The sequence below is a fragment of the Xenopus laevis genome, chromosome 2L (assembly GCF_017654675.1).
Source record: "Xenopus laevis strain J_2021 chromosome 2L, Xenopus_laevis_v10.1, whole genome shotgun sequence".
NCBI classification, from domain to species: Eukaryota; Metazoa; Chordata; class Amphibia; order Anura; family Pipidae; genus Xenopus; species Xenopus laevis.
The window spans coordinates 182,122,169-182,148,359 of NC_054373.1; the positions used below are offsets into that span (position 1 = coordinate 182,122,169).

General features: G+C 40.2%; 2 protein-coding genes and 1 pseudogene across 2 annotated transcripts; all 3 read left to right on the plus strand.

Annotated features, from left to right (window-relative positions):
* Window positions 1-2,304: 2,304 nt before the first annotated feature.
* Window positions 2,305-6,266, plus strand: LOC108706080 (olfactory receptor 52K1). Its single transcript, XM_041581337.1, has 2 exons — window positions 2,305-2,413; window positions 5,299-6,266. Exons 1-2 carry the CDS (start codon window positions 2,305-2,307, stop codon window positions 6,264-6,266), a joined length of 1,077 nt encoding a protein of 358 aa, XP_041437271.1.
* An 8,153-nt stretch (window positions 6,267-14,419) lies between these two features.
* LOC108705678 lies at window positions 14,420-16,646 on the plus strand (annotated as a pseudogene).
* An 8,250-nt stretch (window positions 16,647-24,896) lies between these two features.
* LOC121399772 (putative gustatory receptor clone PTE03) lies at window positions 24,897-25,857 on the plus strand. The gene has a single exon (XM_041581338.1). The coding sequence runs from the start codon at window positions 24,913-24,915 to the stop codon at window positions 25,855-25,857; it is 945 nt and encodes a 314-aa protein (XP_041437272.1). The 5' UTR covers window positions 24,897-24,912.
* The last annotated feature ends 334 nt before the right edge of the window (window positions 25,858-26,191 follow it).

Genomic DNA, 26,191 nt, shown 5'->3' on the forward strand with positions numbered 1-26,191 from the left:
GAGAGAGAGGAAATACTTTTTAAACATTTGGATTATTTGGATAAAATGGAGTCTATGGGAGAAGACCTTTCAGTAATTTGGAGCTTTCTGGATAATGGGTTTCCAGATAATAGATCCCATACTTGTACATCCTGTGGGGAGGGGTTGCACCCTTTGCTTAGACAATATATTAAAGCTCACTCTTAAAATAACCAGTTCTGATGGAAATTCTGTTTGTTCATGCTGGTTGAGTTGGTTATTTGAGTTACCGTATATACTCGTGTATAAGCCGACCCGCGTATAAGCCGAGGTACCTAATTTTACCTATGAAAACTGGGAAAATTTATTGACTCGTGTATAAGCCTAGGGGAAGAACTGGCAAAATAAGTTTAGGGAAGATCAGGTGTCTTTGGTGTTGCCCAGCATCTTCACTGACAATAATATGGTATTCCCCCAGATTCAGATTTCAGTAAAGAAATCCTCACGGCCCATTTGATCTGCCAACGCGCCCACCCACCAATGAAGAAACAGTATGCTTGTTTAAAGATCAACTTTGTAGAAGCGCAATGCTTCCTGCTTTTTCTCACTGTGTCTTCATTAGTGGGGAGTAAAGGCAGTTCAGTCAGCAGTCATGGCTGGCAGGAAAGTGTTATTGTGACACACAGTTCATAGCAATACACATAGCGAGCAGACACATCTGTTCCATAACTCTAGCTCTATCTATCCCTTCCTGCCCCAGTAAGATTGCTGTTTAGGAGAGCCGGGTGCTGACAGCTAGTGACTAGGCCACAAAACCCAGAGGCTGGAGTTACAGTTTAGAGCAGCGCCGTCCGCTTTCCTTTGCCTGTCAGACCCTGCTGGGGGCAGGCTTAGATGGAGACCAAGCCCGTAATAACCCTGCACTTTAAAACGGATATTAGCATGTGAAGCTCATTTACCATGTTGGTGCTCGGCTTCCCGGTGAGTGCGAGTGGCGCTTTCCGCTTTCTTGGACTCTCTGCGATCTCGCTCCTGCGCAATGAGGCCGCGGCCTGTGGTAGAAGATGAGAGGGGACACCAGGCACGGGGAGGCAGTGCGGGCCGCACACACATTCTGTCCGCACAGAGAAAGGGGCAGCGATCTTTAAACACGCCTACTGTTTCTTCATTGGTGGGTGGGCAGGTTAGGCAGAACAGACGGGCCGTGAGTGCTGAGCTGAATCTGGGGGAATCCACGGACAGGCAACCTAAAGCAGCAAAACGGTAAAAAAAAAAATAATGTTTTCCTAAAATGCTGACCCGCGTATAAGCCGAGGTAGACTTTTTCAGCACATTTTGGATGCTGAAAAACTCGGCTTATACGCGAGTATATACGGTAGTTCTAAAACATCTGATATGAAAGGGCTACCTGTCTATCAAAATCTGACCCTGACCTCAGCATGAAGCATTGAGTGACAGGTTGTTGAGAAGGAGATACTGAAAAGTAACTGATTATTTCATGAACGGTACAGAATGTTTAATTGATTGTATTTAGAAAGTGTCTTATTTCAGTGAGATGAAGCTTATATGAAATAACCACCAGACTAACTCCTCCCCCCAGCTCTATTCATCCTTGGACTTCATTGAGAACTACCCATACCACTTTCGGAAGGTAGTCTTCCACACACTTACCTTGACCAGGCTCCTAATTTCCAGAAGATGGAAATCCAACCACTAGGAGAACTGATTAATCTAACAAACTCAAATCTGTCCTACAAGAACTCCGTGCTCCCACACTCACCACCCTCCAACACACAGAGACTCACCCGTCAAGTATGAAAAACCTGGAAACAAAAACTCTCCAACAGTGATGGGCGAATGTGTGCCGCCAAACGGTGAAAAATTCACTAAACGCATTGAAGCTAATGGGCGTCAAAATAATTTTAACGCACAACGGGGTGGGTTTTTCGCTGTTGAATTGTCGCCATCGCAAATTATTTCGCTTGCAGCAGAACATGGAAATTCCCAGCAAATTAGTTTCTACCCTCCAACTCTCCAAATGCATAGCCACCCTCAAACTATAATAACAAGACAAAAGGAAAATGGTAGAAAAGACCTTCCAAGCAGAAAAAAAACTCTTATCCTTCCAACTGCCGCAAAATACTTATCCTCGTCCCTCCTTTACTTTTCCCACTGTTCTTCTTCTTTCTGGGTTCTTTCTGCTGAAATTTCAATATTGAACATAATGCTGATTACATGTTCCTTGAAAAATTAATAACAATTTCAAATAATACATTTTCATTTGTAATAGCCCTTCAAACTGAATTCAGTTGTTTATGATTTAACTGACTCAACACATGTACAAACATGGTACCCGTGACCCCAGCATCTCCTGCACCAGTAACAGAACAAGTAGTTCCCAAGCTTGGGTGTAGACCCCCTCCAGACACACTTTTTGCAGTGGATTTGCGCCAGAGTGAGCGTCCGGCAGGCCCTAAGTAGGTCCTGGCCCTAGAGAAATCGTAGTTCCACCACTTCATTCACCAAAGTCAAAGCAACCAGCCAATTGTCTCAAGCACAGGAATAGATGAGTATAAAAAAGTTCACTGTGTTTGGTGTTTAAAAGGGATACACTCCCATAGCGCTGGTTCTACCATTACTAAATGATGCCTGTATTATTTTTCCATTTAATTAGTAACCAATAAACTACCCAATTAGAGTGATTTCTACAGAGGGATATTCCCAAATGAAATCTCATCACATGAGTTTATCCAATTGTCTTTGTTTCCAACTGGAACTCAAAACCCCTGAACAACTGCCCGTACTGGGATAGTGATGTATAAAAGCCCTTGAACAGAGGAATCTGTGGGTATTTAATAGTCACAGGTCATTCTTATGTGAGATAAAATCATTATGGATTCATATTGTATTGGTCTAGGCAAAGCACACTTTTTATTCTTCTGTATTTAGTGAATATTTCTGTTTTTTGAGTAGATAAAGAATCTTCCATCTGTATTTGACTATAATTCTCTACAAAAGCTCTTCTTGCAGCCAATCCATTCATCAGTCTGGGATGATGAAACAAACTGACTAAACAGAAAAATTAAATTATCATCATAACAAAAATGCTTCTGGAAGAGAAAAAGTTACACCTTGGACTTATGGAGTGAGGGCAAAACAAAGCGTACAGACTATAGGTAAGTCTGGTTCTACCCCCCTTATAGTTATCAGTATATATTATATACCCCCTCATATTAATCACTCATTAAATTATATTGATCTCAGTCTTTAGTTGTAGAAACAAAACCCAAAAGCCATAAAAGCACAAGGCTGATGACTGTACAGGTCAGGGAACTAGAAAGTGTCTGAGAAGTGAGGCTTACTGTGCAGTAGACCCCACGGTCAAGGCCCCGCTGTGTATATTGTGTTTATGTATATGGAATAAATTATCCCCAAAGCCAGACTTTGGGTGAGTGTTTATTTGTGCCCTGGGTACCCCTGGAACTATAGCAGGGTGACACCCTAATGTTTCTATATATCTGTAACCTTGTTATGAGCTAAGGGGGTCCAGTCTGAAGGTCAGTTAGGGGGAGATTTGGGGTGAGTGCTTATTTGTACCCTGGGTACCCCTGGAACTATAGCAGGGTGACACCCCAATGTTTCTATATATCTGTAACCTTGTTATGAGCTAAGGGGGCCCAATCTGAAGGTCAGTTAGGGGGAGATTTGGGGTAAGTGCTTATTTGTACCCTGGGTACCCCTGGAACTATAGCAGGGTGACACCCCAATGTTTCTATATATCTGTAACCTTGTTATGAGCTAAGGGGGCCCAGCCTGAAGGCCATTTAGGGGGAGATTTTGGGTGAGTGTTTATTTGTGCCCTGGGTACCCCTGGAACTATAGCAGGGTGACTGTTACCCCAATGTTTCTATATATCTGTAACCTTGTTATGAGCTAAGTGGGCCCAGCCTGAAGGTCAGTTAGGGGGAGATTTGGGTTGAGTGTTTATTTGTGCCCTGGGTACCCCTGGAACTATAGCAGGGTGACACCCTAATGTTTCTATATATCTGTAACCTTGTTATGAGCTAAGGGGGCCCAGTCTGAAGGTCAGTTAGGGGGAGATTTGGGGTGAGTGCTTATTTGTACCCTGGGTACCCCTGGAACTATAGCAGGGTGACACCCCAATGTTTCTATATATCTGTAACCGTGTTATGAGCTAAGGGGGCCAAGCCTGAAGGCCATTTAGGGGGAGATTTGGGGTGAGTGTTTATTTGTGCCCTGGGTACCCCTGGAACTATAGCAGGGAGACTGTTACCCCAATGTTTCTAATATCTGTAACCTTGTTATGAGCTAAAGGGGCCCAGCCTGAAGGTCAGTTAGGGGGAGATTTGGGGTGAGTGTTTATTTGTGCCCTGGGTACCCCTGGAACTATAGCAGGGTGACTGTTACCCCAATGTTTCTATATATCTGTAACCTTGTTATGAGCTAAGGGGGCCCAGTCTGAAGGTCAGTTAGGGGGAGATTTGGGGTGAGTGCTAATTTGTGCCCTGGGTACCCCTGGAACTATAGCAGGGTGACACCCCAATGTTTCTATATATCAGTAACCTTGTTATGAGCTAAGGGGGCCCAGTCTGAAGGTCAGTTAGGGGGAGATTTGGGGTGAGAGCTTATTTGTACCCTGGGTACCCCTGGAACTATAGCAGGATGACTGTTACCCCAATGTTTCTACATATCTGTATCTTTGTTATGAGTTAAGGGGGCCCAGACTATAGGCCATGTAGGGTCTGATTTGAATGGAATGAATGGCCAAATAGACCAACAATTGTCAATGGATTGTATCTGGATGTTCTTCTGGATGACATCAGGTTTGCTAACTGACTGGGTTGAAGCAATGTGTTTGGGTGATGTCCATAAGAACAAACAGGAAGTGGTGGACTTTCAAGTGAGCAGGGAGGAAGTACACGTTCAGTATAATACATCTGAAGCAATGTTGAGTATCCGGTGGCATTCATACTTGAAGGAGTTATTTAACCACGAGATATCTCAATTAATACAGACTAGGGTTACACACACTATTCTAAGTAAAAACATTATAGAGATAGTTGATCTAGAACAAGAATTGATAAGATTTTTCTTTACATTGAACCAATAGGCGGGGAACTCAATGTTTTATTCATCAGTTACACAGATAAGTACATTGGCATCTGAATCATTGTGCTGTGATATTCCATGATATTGTATGCTGTGATATTCTATTGATGGAGCAACTACCCAGGGTAGGAACATTGTATTTTACACCTCTAAACTCAGCCCCTGTGTTTCTTGAATGTTCCATGGTGACAATCTTTTTTCTTTTTGCAGGAAACATAAAACAGATGAAAGTAACAATGCAAAATTCCACTGACCCACATCCCTCAGTGCTGACGCTGACTTTTGTTGAAATGGCAGAAATTAAATACGTCTACAGCACACTCATTTTTCTTTGGTTTGTTATGATTGTTGTGTCCAACTGTACAGTGATTGGTACCATAGTGATGCACAGGAGTCTGCATGAGCCCATGTATGTCCTCATTGCTGCTCTCTCTGCTAACGGACTGTATGGAAGTGCAGCTTTTTTCCTCAATTTATTTGTCAATCTTCTTTCCAAAACCCACACCATTTCCTACATTGCCTGTATAGTCCAGGTGTACGGCCTCCATACTTACGGAGGGTGTGAGATGGCCATCTTGTGGGTTATGGCCCTTGATCGTTACGTGTGCATCTGTAACCCACTGAGATATAACAGCATCATGTCCTTATCCACAGTGTACAGACTCATTGCTATAGCATTGGCTTATGCAGTCCTTCAATTTACTATACAGTTGATACTGACCATCCAACTTCCATTGTGCAGCTCCGTTGTACAGAAGTTCTACTGTGACAACTGGTCAGTAGTGAAACTCTCATGCGCTGATACAACAGTGAACAATGTGTATGGCCTCTTTATCACCACAGTACTTGGGTTGATAACCGGAACTATCCTGATCTCATATCTTCAGATCTTGAGGTTATGCATGCGTTCCTCTACTGACCACAGATCCAAAGCCTTGCAGACCTGCATTCCCCATATAATATCACTCACCTATTTTGTACTGAGTCAGCTCTCCGATACACTACTGAATCGCTATCCAGCCAACATTATGCCAATTGAACTGAGAGTTCTCATATCAGTACAAGCCTTTGTCATTGCCCCATTACTAAACCCACTCATATATGGTCTAAAACTAAAGGAAATACAAGTGAAAGCCAAACAGATCTTTTGTAATAGGAACATTTTTGGAGTGAATTGAAAAATAGGGGCACAATGAATACAAATATAATGTTCAGACAAAGACAATCAGATTGTGCATCTGCCTCTATGGACTGGTTGGGATCTGATGGTTACCTCTTGTCTGGGCTGTCCTCAACCCAGCTCAGCTATAGCATATAGTATAATAGAATGTAATTAGTAAAAACAAATTCTCCTTGTGCTGAGTGTATCTTTTTGGGTAGGACATTTTGTAGGTACCTTGGTTCTCAAGTGGCATTCATTTTGCCCTATAAAAAAACCAATGGTCAACTCTTTAGAACATACTTTGGAAGGTCTGCTGGTTTTAGATATCTCTGCATTCCAATTGTCCCATAGTTGATATATTGTATTTAAAATATAACGGTACATTATGTCCATAATGTGTCCATAAGCCATCATAGTCTATAGTTTGGACCACTAGGATGTAGTTGTGCATATAAAATTTTAATAGTAGATTCACAGTATGGAATTACCCTTGCGATGGAGTAGGACCACCAATCCTATGTACTTTTACATTTTTTTTTTATTGATAGTTTCTTGTTTGATTTTTAATCTATATTTAATGGGTCTCTATTACTGCCATTGCCCCACAAAGAATTTTCAGTATCTGCCTTTTATACTTTTATACCTCTTAGTAACATTTATAAAATTTGGAGGGTTATTTACTAAAATCCGAATTGATCGTTTTTTTTTTTTTAAATAAAAAAACCACAACCAAACTCTAATACCCCATTTGATCTTATTTATTATTAAAAAATCTCAATTTATTTGGTTTGGGTAAAAACTCGATAAAATCAATTGTAATCATACGATTTTTTTTAATGCTTTTTCCCGAAACGCCCGAATTTTTCAGATTTTTGCCCGAAAAGGTCAGATTTTCAGGCTAATTATAGAGCAGACCACAGAAACTTCAAGATAGGATAGGGACCTCTGCCACTGACTTATACACAACCTTGACAGGTCTGAAATGGCAGATCATTGGTTTTGAGCTTTTTGCTGCAATGGGCTTTAATAAATCTCAAACATTTGGGTTAAAAAAAAATTGAGTTTTGCCCCAAAAATAGTCAGTAACAAACCAGGAGTCCATATCAGAATGTCAGAGAACACATAGAGAACACAGGAACTCAGCAACGTAAAACCGTCCATGAACCTGGTTCTTGGATGTTTTGCTTTATTTTAATTTGGAAACAAAATGCCAGGGCACTGCTTTTTGCAATTATCCCACATTTCACTCCTTTCTCCAACCTTGTCTGTTGACCCTAACCCATCGAAACCAACCACCTCAACTAACTTCATGCCATTATTATGATAACATTTAAGACATTTCATGATAACATTTGGATACAGCGGAATAAAAATATAAAATATGGCAGATTATTATCTCCTTGGTGGAATGGAAATTTTTCTAATTTGTCAGATTTCTGCATTTTGGAGATTTGGAAATGATATATAAAAGTTTTGGTTCTACTTTTGGGATAAACCATTATGACATAAGATAAACTATATGTGGCAACACTTGAAAAGTGTATAGGGAGCCATAATCACACTTTGTGAGTGTCGATACTCTTAGGTGATGCTGTTTTGTAAGGTCACATCAAAATAATGCAGTATTCTTCAAGGGACACCAGAACACGTCACCCCTTCTTGCTGTTCAATGATTGTTTTATTGCTCCAGTTTTACTAAAATGTAATGGGGGTTTACACAAAGGGAGGTGTAAACCACCCAAACAAGCATTGCTTAGCAAGAAGTGGTATGACCACCAATCCTATGTACTTTTATTTATAGTTTCTTTTTTTAATCTATATTTAATGGGTCTCTATTACTGCCATTGCCCCACAGTTCTGGAAAATATAATCTCCAGAAAGAATTTTCAGTATCTGCCTTTTATACTTTTTATACCTCTTAGTAACATTTATAAAATTTGGAGGGTTATTTACAGTACTAAAATCCAAATTGATAGTTTTTTTTATCTTATTTATTATTAAAAAAATCTCAATTTATTTGGTTTGGGTAAAAACTCGATAAAATCAAGCGAAATCATACGATTTTTTCGTGATTTTTCCCGAAATGCCCGAATTTTTCAGATTTTTGCCCGAAAAGGTCAGATTTTCAGGCTAATTATAGAGCAGACCACAGAAACTTCAAAATAGGATAGGGACCTCTGCCACTGACTTATACACAACCTTATTCCAAACCTTATACACAACCTTGACAGGTCTGAAATGGCAGATCATTGGTTTTGAGCTTTTTGCTGCAATGCTTTTAAGGCTTTCAAGTTAGCTGGTACAGCCGAAACATTTATAAGGTACAAGGAGGCCAATAAATCATGCAAAGAAGCTAAAAGGCAAGCTAAAATTGCTATAGAAAAGGATATTGCAGCAAGCAGTAAAAAAAATCCAAAATTATTTTTTAAATATGTTAATAGTAAAAAAAATGAAGCAGGAAGGGGGTGGGACCCTTACTATCAGAGGGGGGTCAGCTGGTTGATGAAAACAAAATAAAAGCGCAGATTCTGAACTCATATTTTTCATCTGTCTACACAAATGAGGAACCAGTAAGTGAAGGTTTCCTTCTTAACAGTCCCAATTCTAGTAATACAACTAATGATGCATGGTTCACACATGAAGAAATTCAAAAGAGACTTGAACATGTTAAGATTAACAAAGGTCCAGGGCCAGATGGTATTCATCCCAGGGTAATTAGCGAGCTTAGCTCTGTGATTGCCAAACCTCTTTACTTAATTTTTCAGGATTCATTGAGATCTGGCATAGTGCCGGGAGACTGGCGAATTGCTAATGTGGTGGCCTCTATTCAAAAAAGGATCCCGTTCTCAGCCTCAAAACTATAGGCCAGTTAGTCTGACGTCAGTGGTAGGAAAGCTTTTCGAAGGGTTAATAAAGTATAAGATACTGGACTTCATAGCAAATCATAATACTATGAGTTTGTGCCAGCATGGTTTTATGCGTAATAGATCTTGCCAGACTAACTTAATTTCTTTTTACGAGAATGTAAGTAGAGACCTTGATTCTGGGATGGCAGTGGATGTGATTTACTTAGACTTGCTAAAGCATTTGATACAGTGCCACACAAAAGGTTACTGGTTAAATTAAGGAATGTTGGCCTGGAAAATAGTATTTGTACCTGGATAGAGAACTGGCTAAAGATAGACTACAAAGAGTGGTGGTAAATGGAACATTTTCTAATTGGAGCAGTGTTGTTAGTGGAGTACCGCAGGGCTCTGTACTAGGTCCCTTGCTTTTCAACTTGTTTATTAATGACCTGGAGGTGGCCATTGAAAGTGCTGTTTCTATTTTTGCAGATGATACTAAATTGTGCAGAACTATAGGTTCCATGCAGGATGCTGCCACTTTGCAAAGTGATTTGTCTAAACTGGAAAACTGGGCAGCAAACTGGAAAATGAGGTTCAATGTTGATAAATGCAGGTTATGCACTTTGGCAAACATAATATAAATGCAAGTTATACACTAAGGGGCCGATTCATCAATAGTCGAATATCGAGGGTTAATTAACCCTCGATATTCGACTGGGAACTAAAATCGTTCGACTTCGAATATCGAAGTCGAACGATTTTGCGCAAATCCTGCGATCGTACGATCGAAGGATTTTTCCTTCGATCGAACGATTAAATCCTTAGAATCGAACGATTCGAAGGATTTTAATCCAACGATCGAAGGAAAATCCTTCGATCAAAAAATCACAGGCAAGCCTATGGGGACCTTCCCCCATAGGCTAACATTGACTTCGGTAGGTTTTATCTACCGAAGTAGGTGGTCGAAGTATTTTTAAAGAGATAGTACTTTGATTATCGAATGGTCCGAATAGTCGAACGATTTTTACTTCGAATCGTTCGAATCGTTCGAATTCGAACGAATTTAACCAATTCGATGGTCGAAGTACCCAAAAAATACTTCGAAATTCGAAGTTTTTTACATTCGAATTCTTCACTCGAATTTTGTAAATCTGCCCCTAAATGGCAATGTGTTGGGAGTTTTCTTAAATGAAAAGGATCTAGGGGTCTTTGTAGATAACACGTTGTCTAATTCTGGGCAGTGTCATTCTGTGGCTACTAAAGCAAATAAAGTTCTGTCTTGCATAAAAAAGGGCATTAACTCAAGGGATGAAAACATAATTATGCCTCTTTATAGGTCCCTGGTGAGGCCTCATCTGGAGTATGGGGGCAGTTTTGGACTCCAGTCCTTAAGAGGGATATAAATGAGCTGGAGAGAGTGCAGAGACTAAGTGCAACTAAACTGGTTAGAGGGAGGGAAGAGTTAAATTATGAGGGGAGACTGTCAAGGTTGGGGTTGTTTTCTCTGGAAAAAGGCGCTTGCGAGGGACATGATTAGACTTTACAAGTACATTAGAGGACATTATAGACAAATGGCAGGGGACCTTTTTACCCATGAAGAGGATCACCGTACCAGAGGCCTCCCCTTCAGACTAGAAGAAAAGAACTTTCATTTGAAGCAACGTAGAGGGTTCTTCACAGTCAGGACAGTGAGGTTGGGGAATGCACTGCCGGGTGATGTTGTGATGCTGATTCAAGTGATGCCTTTAAGAATGGCTTGGATGATTTTTTGGACAGACATAATACAAAGGCTATTGTGATACTAAACTCTATAGTTAGTATAGATATGGGTATATAGAATTTAATTAAAAGTAGGGAGGGGTGTGTGTATGGATGCTGGGTTTTCATTTGGAGGGGTTGAACTTGATGGACTTTGTCTTTTTTCAACCCAATTTAACTATGTAACTATGTAACTAAATGGGCTTTAATAAATCTCAAAAATTTGGGTTAAAAAAAAACGGAGTTTTGCCCCAAAAATAGTAAAAAACCAGGAGTCCATATCAGAATGTCAGAGAACACTTTGGGGCAAATTCACTAAACGACGAAGCGCCTAACGCTCGCGTGAAATCGCCAGCGTAGCGCATTTTCGTTAATTTGCCGATTCACTAACGGACGCAGGCGGAAATCCGCTAGTGTTACTTCGCACCCTTACGCCTGGCGAATTTGCGCAACGTGATTCAGTGATTTTTCTTGAAGTCCACTAAACTCTCCCGATTTGTCACCAAAGCTGTTGGTCCTAAGCTACAATTGTTACAGGTCTCCGTTTCAGTAAAACCTGCTTTATCAGGTTAGGATTAGGGTTACAATGGTTTAACAGATCAGATACTGGCACATTTGGTTTTCTGTAGTGAGTGTTCGGAATTGAATTTGACAAATAGCTTGATATATGAAAAAATTTAAATAATTAAAGATTAATACACAATAGTATCAGTATATAGCGGTGTCCAGGACGGTATTATTCTAAGCAATAGCAATGATTCATCCCTTACGTCATCGACTGCCTTTAGTTATTATACAGTACAGTAACTGAAGAGGAATCAAAGATTTACATTTGTTCATATAAAGTTTATTGTCGCTGAAATGCAAGAAAAGGCAAACTGTGATGTTTTACTAATTAAGACAGTTCCCTCTGTAATTGGATCTCATTAGTGATGATGTTTTTGCATTTGTGTTTACCCAAGAGCTTACATTTCTCGTTTGAGCTTTGGTTGTCAAGTACACAGTGTGAGTAACTAGGAACTACTTGTTCAAGCATTAAATCAATATTCATGGGGATAACTTATTTCTGTTTTATGATATCCCTTATGTAACGTTATCTAGGGGATCTGTGTGGCACTTGCCTTTCATACTCACTAATTAACCCATTGGGTCCTGGTGCCGCACATGCTACTGTAAATACCTCCTTAATTGTTCTGCTAATTAGCACTAAATGATGACATGTACAGTTTCCTAACACAATATTCAGTGCAATAATGTTGGAAGCGAAAGGTTTTTCTCCTGGGGCACATCAAGGGATGAGATTTTTACTTTGGCTGAAATAAATTATGTAATTTACAGAAACATCTGCAGAAACGATGAACTGATATGAAAATATAATTTTACACAGAAATGCACTGTACATTATAAATAATAGGACAATTAAAAAAAAATGAAAATGAAGGCATAAATATGAAGGCATAAAAAATATGAAGGCATAAATATTATTGTCATTAACAATTTGTGCTTTTATGTCTCCCCCCCATTTTTTTATTATTTTTTTAATTAGGTTTGTTCAAACCTTCAAAATTAATAAACAGCAATGTACATGTTTCAGGGGTTTTTAGGGCAGAAAAAATCTCACAAATCTAACTGAACTGGCCTTCAGACTGGACCCCCTTAGCTCATAACAAGGTTACAGATATATAGAAACTGGGTAACACTCACCCTGCTATAGTTCCAGGGGTACCCAGGGTACAAATAAGCACTCACCCCAAATCTCCCCCTAACTGACCTTCAGACTGGGCCCCCTTAGCTCATAACAAGGTTACAGATATATAGAAACATTGGGGTAACAGTCACCCTGCTATAGTTCCAGGGGTACCCAGGGTACAAATAAACACTCACCCCAAATCTCCCCCTAACTGACCTTCAGACTGGGCCCCCTTAGCTCATAACAAGGTTACAGATATATAGAAACATTGGGGTGTCACCCTGCTATAGTTCCAGTTGTACCCACGGCACAAATAATCACTCACCCCAAATCTCCCCCTAACTGACCTTCAGGCTGGGCCCCCTTAGCTCATAACAAGGTTACAGATATATAGAAATATTGGGGTGTCACCCTGCTATAGTTCCAGGGGTACCCAGGGTACAAATAAACACTCACCCCAAATCTCCTCCTAACTGACCTTCAGACTGGGCCCCCTTAGCTCATAACAAGGTTACAGATATATAGAAACATTGGGTAACAGTCACCCTGCTATAGTTCCAGGGGTACCCAGGGTACAAATAAGCACTCACCCCAAATCTCCCCCTAACTGACCTTCAGACTGGGGCCCCTTAGCTCATAACAAGGTTACAGATATATAGAAACATTGGGGTAACAGTCACCCTGCTATAGTTCCAGGGGTACCCAGGGTACAAATAAACACTCACCCCAAATCTCCCCCTAACTGACCTTCAGACTGGGCCCCCTTAGCTCATAACAGGTTACAGATATATAGAAATATTGGGGTGTCACCCTGCTATAGTTCCAGGGGTACCCAGGGTACAAATAAACACTCACCCCAAATCTCCCCCTAACTGACCTTCAGATTGGGCCCCCTTAGCTCATAACAAGGTTACAGATATATAGAAACATTGGGGTAACAGTCACCCTGCTATAGTTCCAGGGGTACCCAGGGTACAAATAAACACTCACCCCAAATCTCCCCCTAACTGACCTTCAGACTGGGCCCCCTTAGCTCATAACAAGGTTACAGATATATAGAAACATTGGGGTGTCACCCTGCTATAGTTCCAGGGGTACCCAGGGTACAAATAAGCACTCACCCCAAATCTCCCCCTAACTGACCTTCAGACTGGGCCCCCTTAGCTCATAACAAGGTTACAGAAATATAGAAACATTGGGGTAACAGTCACCCTGCTATAGTTCCAGGGGTACCCAGGGCACAAATAAACACTCACCCCAAATCTCCCCCTAACTGGCATTCAGACTGGGCCCCCTTAGCTCATAACAAGGTTACAGATATATAGAAATATTGGGGTAACAGTCATCCTGCTATAGTTTTTCGCCAGGCATACATTTGCGGCGAATTTCCAGACTTTGTCACCTGCAAAAGTTTTCACAAAACTGCGCCGAAAAATCGCAATAGAAATTTGCTGCAAAAATTGTCATGCATCAAAATCGTCACTTGTCAAAATTATTTGGACGCCCATTGACTTCAATGCATTTGGACAAAAGAGCTGCGCATATAAAAATGGTCGCTCGTGTCAAAATTGTCGCACATCAAAATTATTTTGACACCAATGACTTCAATGCTTTTCCTAATTTTTATGCCGTTTAGCGAATTTTTCCTCCGTTTCGTTTTTGGCGAAACAGAGTGAGACAGATTCGCCCATCACTATCCAACACTGGGAAATAAACAACTGTAGGTGTAATGGGATTTTCTAATAATACAATCATAATACAACAATGCTGTACTAGATGTTTATTAAAATAGGTCTACACTGTACTTATTTGTGTTGCACTTACATTTGCAGGTGTTTTTATTTAGAGGTAGTAACAGAATTCGTATATAACGGAATGAAACTGAATGATAATGCACAGTGCAAGGATAATGATGTGCAAGTGGATTTAGTAACAGCAGTTGGGAGTAAAAGCACCGTCTGTTGCACAAACCCCATTTGTCCCTTTTCAGCTCATTTCTGATATTTATTCCAGGTTTAGAAACTAATGGAAAATGCTGAGGCACCTTGAGACTGAAAACTGTTGCACCAAGTCCATAAAAACATTTCTGAAATTGCACCAGATTAAGTCCAACTTTTACACTAAAATTCAATAGCTAATTTTATACTTGAGCAACACAAGTATCCTCTATCTCAGCCTGTATGTGTTAAGCTTAAAGGGGATTTAACAGTGATGGTTATAATAGATAGTATACTCACTACAAAGAAATGCAGGCAGACTTCTATCCTACAGTATCTTCCTTATCAATTACAGTAGGGGGTGCGTTATCCCTTATAATACATGAGTGATACTCAGAGTTCCCTGTATAACTCAGCCTGCAGCCTTGTGCCTTTATATGGTCACAGAACAACTCCTCAGTGACTTCTAATAGCCTTATCATTTACAGTAGGGGGTACATTATCCCTTATAATACATGAGTGATACTCAGAGTTCCCTGTATAACTCAGCCTGCAGCCTTGTGCCTTTATATGGTCACAGAACAACCCCTCAGTGACTTCTAATATCCTTATCATTTACAGTAGGGGGTACATTATCCCTTATAACACATGAGTGATACTCAGAGTTCCCTGTATAACTCAGCCTGCAGCCTTGTGCCTTTATATGGTCACAGAACAACCCCTCAGTGACTTCTAATATCCTTATCATTTACAGTAGGGGGTACATTATCCCTTATAATACATGAGTGATACTCAGAGTTCCCTGTATAACTCAGCCTGCAGCCTTGTGCCTTTATATGGTCACAGAACAACCCCTCAGTGACTTCTAATATCCTTATCATTTACAGTAGGGGGTACATTAACCCTTATAATACATGAGTGATACTCAGAGTTCCCTGTATAACTCAGCCTGCAGCCTTGTGCCTTTATATGGTCACAGAACAACCCCTCAGTGACTTCTAATATCCTTATCATTTACAGTAGGGGGTACATTATCCCTTATAATACATGAGTGATACTCAGAGTTCCCTGTATAAATAAGTAGAGGGTACATTATCTGTATAATGCATAGCAATGTCAATAGGTTCCCTGACCTGTATAACATTATTTTCTATATATAATTTATAGGAGGGGTAGAATTTTCAGTATACTGCATGCTCTACATATAACATATATATACAGTACAGCTACAATTAGAGTGTTAGTAAACATGTTTATATTGCTCTTTACAGGAATCATCATCACAAAAAGCAAAAAATATGCAAAATGCCACATACCCGCACCCTTTAGTACTGACGCTTGGCTTTGCACAATTGACAGGAATAAAATATCTATATTGTGCCATTGTTTTAGTCGGGTTCCTAATGATATTGTTGGCCAGTGGATGTGTCTGCTCGGTGGTTGTGCTGAACAAGAGTTTGCAGGAGCCCATGTACATCTTCATCTGTGTCTTGTGCATCAATGGAATCTACGGCGGCTTCGCCTTTTTCCCCAGTTTGTTTGTGAATTTGATTTGTGAAGCGCAGACCATTACGTACATTGGGTGCCTGATTCAGATGTTCGGTGTTCATACATACACTAGAGCGTCATGGCCCTGGCCGTCGCCTACAAACTAATACTGGCCGCGTGGCTCTTTGTTTTAATCCCGTTCACTATACACTTTATCCTGACTGATTTTGCTTCCTCTGTGTGGCTCATCCATAATAAAGATCTACTGTGATAATTATTCCATAGTGAAACTTTCCTGCATTGACACAACAATCAACAACATTTACGGTCTGTTCCTCACTGTGGCCATGGTAGTGGTGGTGCCAGTGCTTATAGTGGCATCTTATGTTCAAATTCTAAGAGTCTATGCCCAGTCCTCCAAGGACTTCAGGAATAAATCCTTGGGGACCTGCACTCCCCATCTAATAAGCTTAACCAACTACGTGGCTGATATACTTTTTAAAGTTCTCCTCCATCGCTTCACTCTGAAGAACATACCTTATGAATTGAGGATTATTATGTCGGTGCAAGCCTTCGTGGTGCCACCGCTGTTAAATCCTCTCATTTATGGACTTAAAATGAGAGAAATAAGGGTCCGGATAGCTCATATGTTTCGTATAAACAAAATTAGAATGTAAGAAGAATAAATGATAAAGTCGATGATGTTTTTGAGAATTTTCAGATTAAAAACATTAATTGGAAATGTATATCTAACCCTTATTCATACCCTACATGTCTAAGATCTGTAAAATACACAAAGCCAAGCCACCTCCCCCTCAAGTTTCACATAAATTGTTACATACAGTGTCTTTATATAGCTCCCCTCGCTTGTTCTTTGGTGAAAGTGCACTAATTAAAGTGGTAGTTCCCAATGAGTGGGGGTCACCCTGTGGGTGGGGACTTGGGGAAGTTGGGGGGCTTAACTTGAAGGTCAGTTTGGGTAAGATGTGGGGCCATATACTTTGCTAGATACATCTGAAAGCAGAGCCAGATTACTAGTTAGGGTGAAATTGCCATTTGCACTACTTGATACACCTGAAACCCCAACCAGTCAGGGTGAAATTAGGGAGAATGGACATTTACTCTCCTAGAAACCCCTTAAAACCCAGCCCCAGCTGGAATTTGCTGAGCATGACCATTTGGTCTCCTAGATACATCTGGAATCCCAGCCTGTATGACAGTTTCGGAGAGATTTTACAATAATGCCCATTAACTATCTTATTCACACCTGAAAGTTCAGCCTGATGGTCAGTTAGGAAGAGATTTGGGGTGCATATCTGTATCTGTACTCACTTCATGAGGTAAGGGGGCCCTAGTAAAAGGTTGGACCTTCAAGTGGGGCCTGAATGGAAAAGTTAATGATTTAAAACATTTTTTACTGGAAATATTTCTGTGAAAAAGAGTATGGTGAATGCCCAGAGGAGATGCCACAACTTTTGTTTTTACTAGATGCTATATATCTCAGATGGTAAGAATCCTGCTGGGTGGGGTGCCACTGAATTTGATGATGATATCTCTGAATCCAGACCAGCACAGAGCTAGAGACATGATTGTGCTTGTGCACTTAGCAAAGCAGGAACCACAAACATCGCTTAACATAAATATGGTGTTTCCCAATTTGGCTACAGAGAGTTAAACAATAGAGTAAGGTTTTTGGCAATAAAGCCAAAAGGGTGGCTTGACTTCCCAAAATGTTACTCCACTGTTGCACTCTATGTGGCCAAATCATTTTTCCATGGTGATTGCATCCAAAATTGCACTTTCTGTAGCCCACTAAATTAGCAGTCAAATATGACCCATTTTAACTATTAAAATTATTTAAACCCTTAGTACCTTGATATTGGACTTAATATATGAGCCTGTACCCTGTACCTGTCTATATTGCTTGTGTCTACCAAAAGGCTTAAGCCTGTCTTGCCATGCCTTTCCCGCCTATACCTCACTTTCTGTTTTCTAACATTATGGCTATTGGCTCTGAAACTACATTGGCCATGATATCCCAGAGCTCTGTTCTTGACCCTCAAAGAGATGTTCTTTCTAAAAAATAAAAAGAAGTTGGTAAGTGGCAGGAGGGGGTTGAGGAGAAGCTGGTTGAGGTGCTGTGGAACATAGGTGAGAGATGTTAACTAAGGTGTGGCATATATACAGCTGCTGAAGAAATGTATGGCCATAAATAACAGGAGTGTCTCTTTCACTATTTTGCAAGTGGGTAAACATCACAAGGAGCTGTAAACTTCTACTCTTCCCAACACCTTGAGTGATAGTTTTGCTGCCTTCAATGAATTGATTGGAGGAAAGTGGATGTAATTCCTATATTTAAAAAGGAATAACAATCTCAGCATGGCAATTATAGGCCGGTAAATTTGACATCCATGGTGGGCAAATTATTTAAAGGCTTGTTAAAGGATCACATACAAAAGGTTGTCCTGGAGAATGGCATTATGAGCAGCAATCAGCATGGCTTTATGAAGGATAGGTCATGTCAGACAAATTTGATTGCTTTTTATGATGAGGTAAGTAAGATACTGGACAGTGGGGGGCAGTAGATGTGATCTATTTGGATTTTACCAAATCAATACAGTGCCTCATAAATGACGGCGGCTTTCTAAACTAAGGTCTGTTGGGCTTAATGAAGTCGTTTGCACATGGATAGGAAACTGGCTACAGGATCGGGTACAGAGGGTGGTTGTTAATGGGACATTCTCTACTTGGAGAGGTTCTTAGTAGGGTCCCTCAGGGCTCGGTATTGGGTCCACTTTTATTTAACTTGTTCATTAAGGACTTAAATTAGGATATGGTAAATAATGTATCAGTGTTTGCAGATGACACAAAACTATCCAGTCCAATTAATTCCATCCAGGATGTGGCACTTGCACCTTGCAAACGGGCAATTGGAGATTGTGCCACAAAGCGTCTAGATGGGAAGTAGGGTGGGCGGTGGACATACTGAGCCGGCCAGGCCCAGACCAGCTCCACACAAACTGATCTTGGAAACTCCGCCCCCTGCCTGACGTGCACAGGTACGCAGCGGCAGTGGTGGCGCCAGGGGCTGCAGGGATGCCGATATGCAGAGGGGCGGGGGCCTGGATGTCAGTGAATGCGCGTGAACATCTTACAGACAATCTTTGCATTTTGTAGACATGTCATGGAATCTCTGAAAGTCTCTTTGTGTGTTTATGGCAGGAAAGCAGTGAGCACTCCTGCTATTGGTAAGATATAGTTCCAGCCAGGGTTAATTTCATGATCTTGAATAGAGCCTAGTAAATAGCTGTAAGACCCCTCCTAACTTTAAATGTGAAACATCAATTGGAATTTGTTGTGGAAACCAACTAGAATTTTCCCAGTATAATGCTGAGTGCAATTCAGTCAAACAGCACATTTCCTAACAAAAGGTCCCGAATTTGTATCTTTCTTTGTGAGCTCTTTGCATTGTTTATTGATTAGCTGTAGTGCTGCACTGGTGGGCCCACACCCCCCAAGTCCAACATTAGTCCTGTTACCCCAAGTCCATCACCTGTTACTCTTCGGAGCAGCATGGCGGTGGCATGTCACACACTGCTGCATTTGAGACTCCTGAGAATCCTCTTGATTTCCTGATCTGCAGCCCACTGGGATTCCACCCTCATGAATCGTCCTAGGTGAGGTTGAGTGGTCTCTTCTCCAGCTATAGGTAGTGTGGGGTATTTATACATGGAATTGCCCCTTTGCCATCCTGCTATGGGTTCTGGGGAGTAGGTATACATGAAATTGCACTGTGCCATCCTACTATCAATTCTGGGGACATTTATACATGGAATTGGCCCTGTGCCATCCTGCCATGAATTCTGGGGTATTTATACTTGGAATTTCTACCGTGCCATTCTGGGGGTATGTATACATGGAATTGCCATTCTGCTATGAATTTTGGGGGTATTTATAAATGAAGTAGCCATTCCACTATGATTTCTTGGGGTATTTATACATGTACTTTCCACTGTGCCGTCCTGCTTTCTGGGCCGGGGGTATACAGAAAATACAGGGTCAAAGATCTTAGTACAAAGTTAATCCAAAAAATGTTCCAATTGCATCTTGGAGTCAGGAAGACATTTTTTGAAGCAAATTGGAGTAGCTTTAAAAGGGGGTTGTTCTCCTTCCTTTGTATCAGATAGAAGTTACACAGGTTTTAGGCCAAAAGGCTAGACATGTCTTTTTTCAAACTAAATTACTATGTTTATATATATATATATGTGTGTGTGTGTGTATAATTATAATGCTGATGCAGTGGGATTGGAGCATTTGTACAACTGTCCAATTATAATATAACATTGCTGTCTAACTAACATAAAAGGGATCCATGTAGTGAGAAATATTTGAATTTTTCACATTACTAATGCAGCTCCTCATACCTTGCATTTTGGCAGAGCAATAGAGTGAGGCAATACATCTGGAGGTGCTAGAATTTATAAGCTTGCAGTGCCTGTGCTCACTGATTCTTACTATATAATGCAATCTTGTACTCATACCCACTTTGTTTTATTGTATATTGTGCTTGGCCTGCCACTATTCTCTATATCTTACTGCTCGTGGTGCCATTGTCCGTTGCTCTCTATGTCTGTATTTGGTGTGCCAGTGCCTCTGCTTCTAACTATATAATGTTCGTTATAGTCCTTGTGGTGCCTTCTTTTTATGTTCTTGGGAGATCAATACCTACTGCTCCTTTGTATGTGTTTTGAGTATCTCACAGTCTCTGCATGTAATGTACTTTAGGTTACAGAATCCTTTTCCCCATAATGTGCTTGTAGTGCAGCATTCACAGCTCTCAGTTAAAATTGTACATGTGATGTTAATATCCCCTTAATGCAGTGCAAGACATTAAGCACATTTTACATCCAATGCTGTGGTTTGATTTTCTTGAAAAAGCACATGGGAAAGTGGGTGGAGTCCAAAGGGAGTGGCCAAAAGGGGGTGTGGTCAAATTTTTGCCTGTGTACCTCTTCTTAGGCCCCCCCCTGCCAAAACCATCTTCTGCTGCCTATGGACTGCACTAAGCAAATCCATAATGGAGACTGAGCTTGGAGTCCTTGTAGATAATAAACTTGGCTGTAGCAAGCAATGCCAGTCAGCAGCATCAAGGGCAAATAAGGTCTTGAGCTGTATTTAAAGGGGCAGAGATTTGCGGGGAAAAGGGTGTTATTCTTCCAGTGTACAGAGCACTGGTAAGGCCAGGGTTTTTTTTTTGCCTTCCCCTGGATCAACTAGCAGTTTATACATAGACTTAAAAGGTTGAACTTGATGGACGTGTATCTTTTTTTCAATCTAACTTATTATGTCACTATGGTACTATGACAAGGCTCCAGGCTAGTCACAAGTCCAGGGTAGAGTTTACCCTCAAGGCTAGGTCACCTGACTCCAGGGCTGGAGCTTATTGGAGCTCAATGAATACCTGGAGCTCAGTTTTCGGTGAGATTGGAAGACTCACTCCACATTGACCATGGACCAAATGTATCCTCTTTACATCATCACTCCCCGTCCCTTTCTTCATTTTCTTCTCTGATTTTTATTTTCTAACACTGGGGGATAATTTACATTGCAATATATATATATATATATATATATATATATATATATATATATATATAGTGCAATGCGCTATTTTGCCAACGTACCAATGATATGCGTTTATCAGCAATCACCTCTACCTGGAATAATAACCTATTGGCCCTCCAGACAAAAGGCCCTAACATTAAATGTTTAATATATATTACTATGCCACACTCCCATGTCCAGCTAAAGGGGGTTAAATACCCATCTAGTGGGCACCCTCAGCACCTTCACAAGGGAAATCCTGTACTTGCAATACCCTACAGTGCAGTTAAAGGGCATGTAAAGGCAAAAAAATAAAATCCAATTTTTACTTTCTTTAATGAAAAAGAAACCTATCTCCAATATACTTTAATTAAAAAATGTGTACTGTTTTTATAAGAAACCTGACTGTATGCAGTGAAATTCTCCCTTCATTTACTGTTGTGGATAGGAATTGTCAGACGGTCCCTAACTGCTGAGCAGGGAAACAATCATACTTATGAACAGCAGGGGGAGCCCTTGCCTTACTTCCCAGCCATGCAGAACTCAAGCAGCTTTGTTTATGACGATCCCTAAGCAGCCCAGACCACACTGAGCATGTGCACAATCTTAGTCTTGCAAAGATGTATAACAAAGTTACAAGATGGTGACCCCCTGTAACCAACTTTGAAAGCATAAATCATTTGTTTGATTAGGCTTGTGGTGCAGTAAGTTCATGTTTATATTTAGTATACAAAATACAGCATTTCTAGTCTTATTCTATTTTAGACTTTACATGCCCTTTAAGGGAAGATTTTTTAGGAGGTATCTCCTGATGGAAATTTTTTCTCCTCGACCCCTTTCATGAGATATACAATTACAAGATCTTATGGATTTATAATCTGCCCCGTGCTGCTCTGCCATGTTATTTTTTGGCTTAATGCTAATTGGAAACCAGACCTTTATAAAATAATTGGTAAAAGTCAGGGAGCCTTTGGCAATTAACACAATTATAATCATTACAATTTAATTGTGTCCCTAAAGTGTCACTGTGCTACGTCAGGTACCAGAGAGAATAGCAATTCAGACAACATATAAACCAGTGTAACTGAGTGCCAAACGCTCAACCAACCTCTTCTGTACCAGTGGGTAATTATCTGACCTTGCTTGATGCTAAAACTTCTCATCCGTGATCCGTGAATATTTTCAAACAAACTAAAACCAGAACTGATTTCCAGCACACAGAATTAATTGGGCTCCTTTAGTAAGCTGTTCTGTGTCAAGTGCAGACAACTGGCCAACCTATCATTTTGAATATACGGTACACTTTATATGCACTTTTAATGCTAACTATTGAAATTTTAACAAAGCTTTGGTGGCAAGAAAAGAAAACAATTTCTGACAGTGAGCAATCTAGTATAAAGGGCTGCAAACCTCATATTTCTTCTAATTTTATTTCCTCTACTGCAGGCAGAAAGAAAAAGTTAAATATGCTGCAATATATAGTGAATAAAGTACCCCCTCTTGTAAAATATAAGGATATTATAAGTTACCGAGGCGTTTCATGACCATATAAAAGTACGAGGCCGAAGGCTGAGTGTTTTTATACAGGTCATGGAACACCGAGGTAACTTCTAATATCCTCATATTTTACAACTGGGGGTACTTTATTTATTATAATACACAAATTTTAGTGAGTCATGTGACAGAAATGACATCACTACTCACCGTTTATAACTGATGACATCACTACTCACTGTTTATAACGATATAATTTACAGGATATTTATGTCTTTTGTGTATTATAATTCATTACACATCTACAGTATATTCATTTGTCCTTTAATGCTTTATTGGCACTAAAATGGGGATCAGGTTGTACTTTTAACTGGAAGTTGTGCCTTTGCTCAAACATATGGGAATGAGGATGGAAAAAAGATTTTTATCAAAAACTTTACTCATAGTACCCCTCCCCCCATCATATTCCTTTGTGTCAACTTCTCCTTTAAAGTATTTATGAAAAGTTGCACCAACTATGTTTCAAACCCGAAATATTATTGTATTAGTAATTTGAATTCCTGTCAATTGATCTCTTATTTTTCAATGTGGCTTTTATTGTCAAATAGCCTTCCAGTTATGCCCCTGTAGACCCCCCAAAACTGCACGGCATATTCTAGATGGGGGCCTTACTAGATTATACACAATAACCCCCAGATCCTTCAAGATAATCAAGATAACACCTTTCTTGGTGGCATTAAAATAGCCACTGCAGTGATATTCATCTACTATTGGCAGTAGATTGGAACTTGGTCTAGACCCCCTGGAAGGATGCCATAACCTGGAGGCACTTAGCTGTCCTGTGTAGTTTTTGTCTTTGATATATACCGACACATTGCGTACAATGCTCTCCTCCAAGTCGTTAATGAAGTGTATAACAGTGGACCCAATACCCAGGCTTGTAGCACTAGACTTATGACTCTAGTCCAAATAGAGAATGTACCATTGACCACTGCTTCTATACAGGATCTTCCAGTCAGTTTGGCATCCATGTACAAACAAAATATGGAAAATGGTGGGAAAATGATCTCTGTTTATAGATCAAACCCTTATCCATGACTGCATCTTGGACCCTACTGCCTTCATATATCTGCCGTGTCCCCATCCATCATAGTCAACCTCTGTACAAAATTATTTCCTCCCATTCTATAAGATTTCCTTGAGTTCCAGCTATACTGTACATGACTCCTATAGTGTAGTAAAACAATCGGTACCATCTGTCCACTGGTCATTTCATCTTGTCTCTCCCAAGTCATGTCTTCTCCTGCCTGGACAACATACTTTGAGCTGTAATACACAACCAAGCTTTACCCTGCCAATATCTAAACATAACATTGGGCTGCTGGTCATTTGAATCCCTTACCCCATTGTCACAGTTATTGTGGCTCCAGGACTTTCTATATGTTGCACCGAGGAGGCAATGTTTCCAAGAAATGAACATGTCTGATGTCTTCTTTAACACCCTTACCATGAAAGAATAATGTAAATCCCACTTTTAAATGATACACTTCAGATTTAATGTACTATATTAAGGTCTTTATTTCCAACCCAGATACTTCAATACAGACTACACAACGTGATGAACCTAAAGTGGGTTCAGGTATAATATGTACAAAAATATATTTAATAATAGACAGAAGCAATAAAGCAATTTTGAGGCTTAAGAATCACCACTAATCTGTATTTCTATGTATTCCAGGCAAACGAACATAGAAGACAATACAGGGGTACTAAGCAAATTCAAGCAAATCTGTTTGGGAATTGAGATTTAGAAATCATATGCTCATTGTTTTTGTGGACCAGAATATGCAAAACTTCACCCCATCCAACCCTTCAATACTAACACTGTACTTTGGGGAAATGACACAAGCTCAGTATTTATACAGCGTCTTCACACTGATTGGGTTCACGGCAATTGTTCTCACTAATGGTGCGGTGATCATTCTCATAGTGTTACATGATACTTTGCACAAACCAATGTATATCTTTATTTCTCTTCTTTGTATCAACTCCCTGTACGGCTGCTTTGCTTTCTTCCCCAGACTGTTTGTGAATCTGATTTCCAAGACCCAAACCATTTCTTACTTTGGTTGCATTACCCAAGTATTCTGCCTCCACACATATTTTGGCTGTGAGTTGTCCCTGTTGACTGCTATGGCTTTGGATAGATATGTGTGCATCTGCAACCCTTTTTGGTATAACCACATCATGTCCTTAAGAACTGTTTGCAAGATGACCGTGGCCGCCTGGCTCTTTGCCATTATTCCAGTTTCAGTTATTGTCCTACTGACCATCAGACTCCCCCTTTGTGGCAATATAATACTCAAGATCTACTGTGACAACTGGTCAGTAGTTAGACTCTCCTGCATCGATACAACTATCAACAATATTGTGGGTCTTTTTATCATGGTTGGGTTTCTTACACTGTTGCCATTGTTTATATTGTACTCTTACGTGGAAATCTTGAAAGTATGTTTGAAGTCTTCAAAGGTATTCCAAGCCAAAGCCTGGCAGACCTGCGCTCCTCATATCATATCAGTCATAAACTTTATGGTTATAAGACTCTTTGAATTTCTTGACAATCGTTTAAGTCTGAGTAATTTGTCAAACAGCCTGAAGATTATTATCATTGTTCAAGCTTTTGCCCTGCAGCCAATTCTAAATCCGCTCATTTATGGACTGAAGGTCAAGAAAATAAAAATAAAAATGATTCAGTTCCTTTTTCACAAAAAATGTGACAGTGAACACTGAAGGCAAAATACATGGGCAAAAGGGTTTTGCATCTAGTCTTGGGCACATGGCACATCAGAGACATGTATATTTATAATGCCAAGCAGTAAGTAAAGAGGTTTTTATATTTCCATGGAGGTTCCACAAAAGCCTCAAGACTTCAGACATTTATTCTGATTGAAGTTCAATGCAGTAAAGGAACACATGCATTGATACTATATTGTTATATAATGAGGTGAACTTTCCAGTAGTTGACCAAAATATGTTCTAGTGCCATGGCCTCTGTTATGTAAAGCCTCCTCTGCCATTTTGGTCCCTGTCTACTGCTGTCAGGATGCTCTATTTAATGCTTTAT

Coding starts and splice junctions, on each gene's coding strand:
- LOC108706080 (XM_041581337.1), top strand. CDS start 2,305: ATGGTACCCGTGACCCCAGCATCTCCTGCACCAGTAACAGAACAAGTA. Junction 2,414..5,298: donor TGCAGTGGATTTGCGCCAGA/GTGAGCGTCCGG, acceptor TTCTTTTTGCAG/GAAACATAAAACAGATGAAA.
- LOC121399772 (XM_041581338.1), top strand. CDS start 24,913: ATGCAAAACTTCACCCCATCCAACCCTTCAATACTAACACTGTACTTT.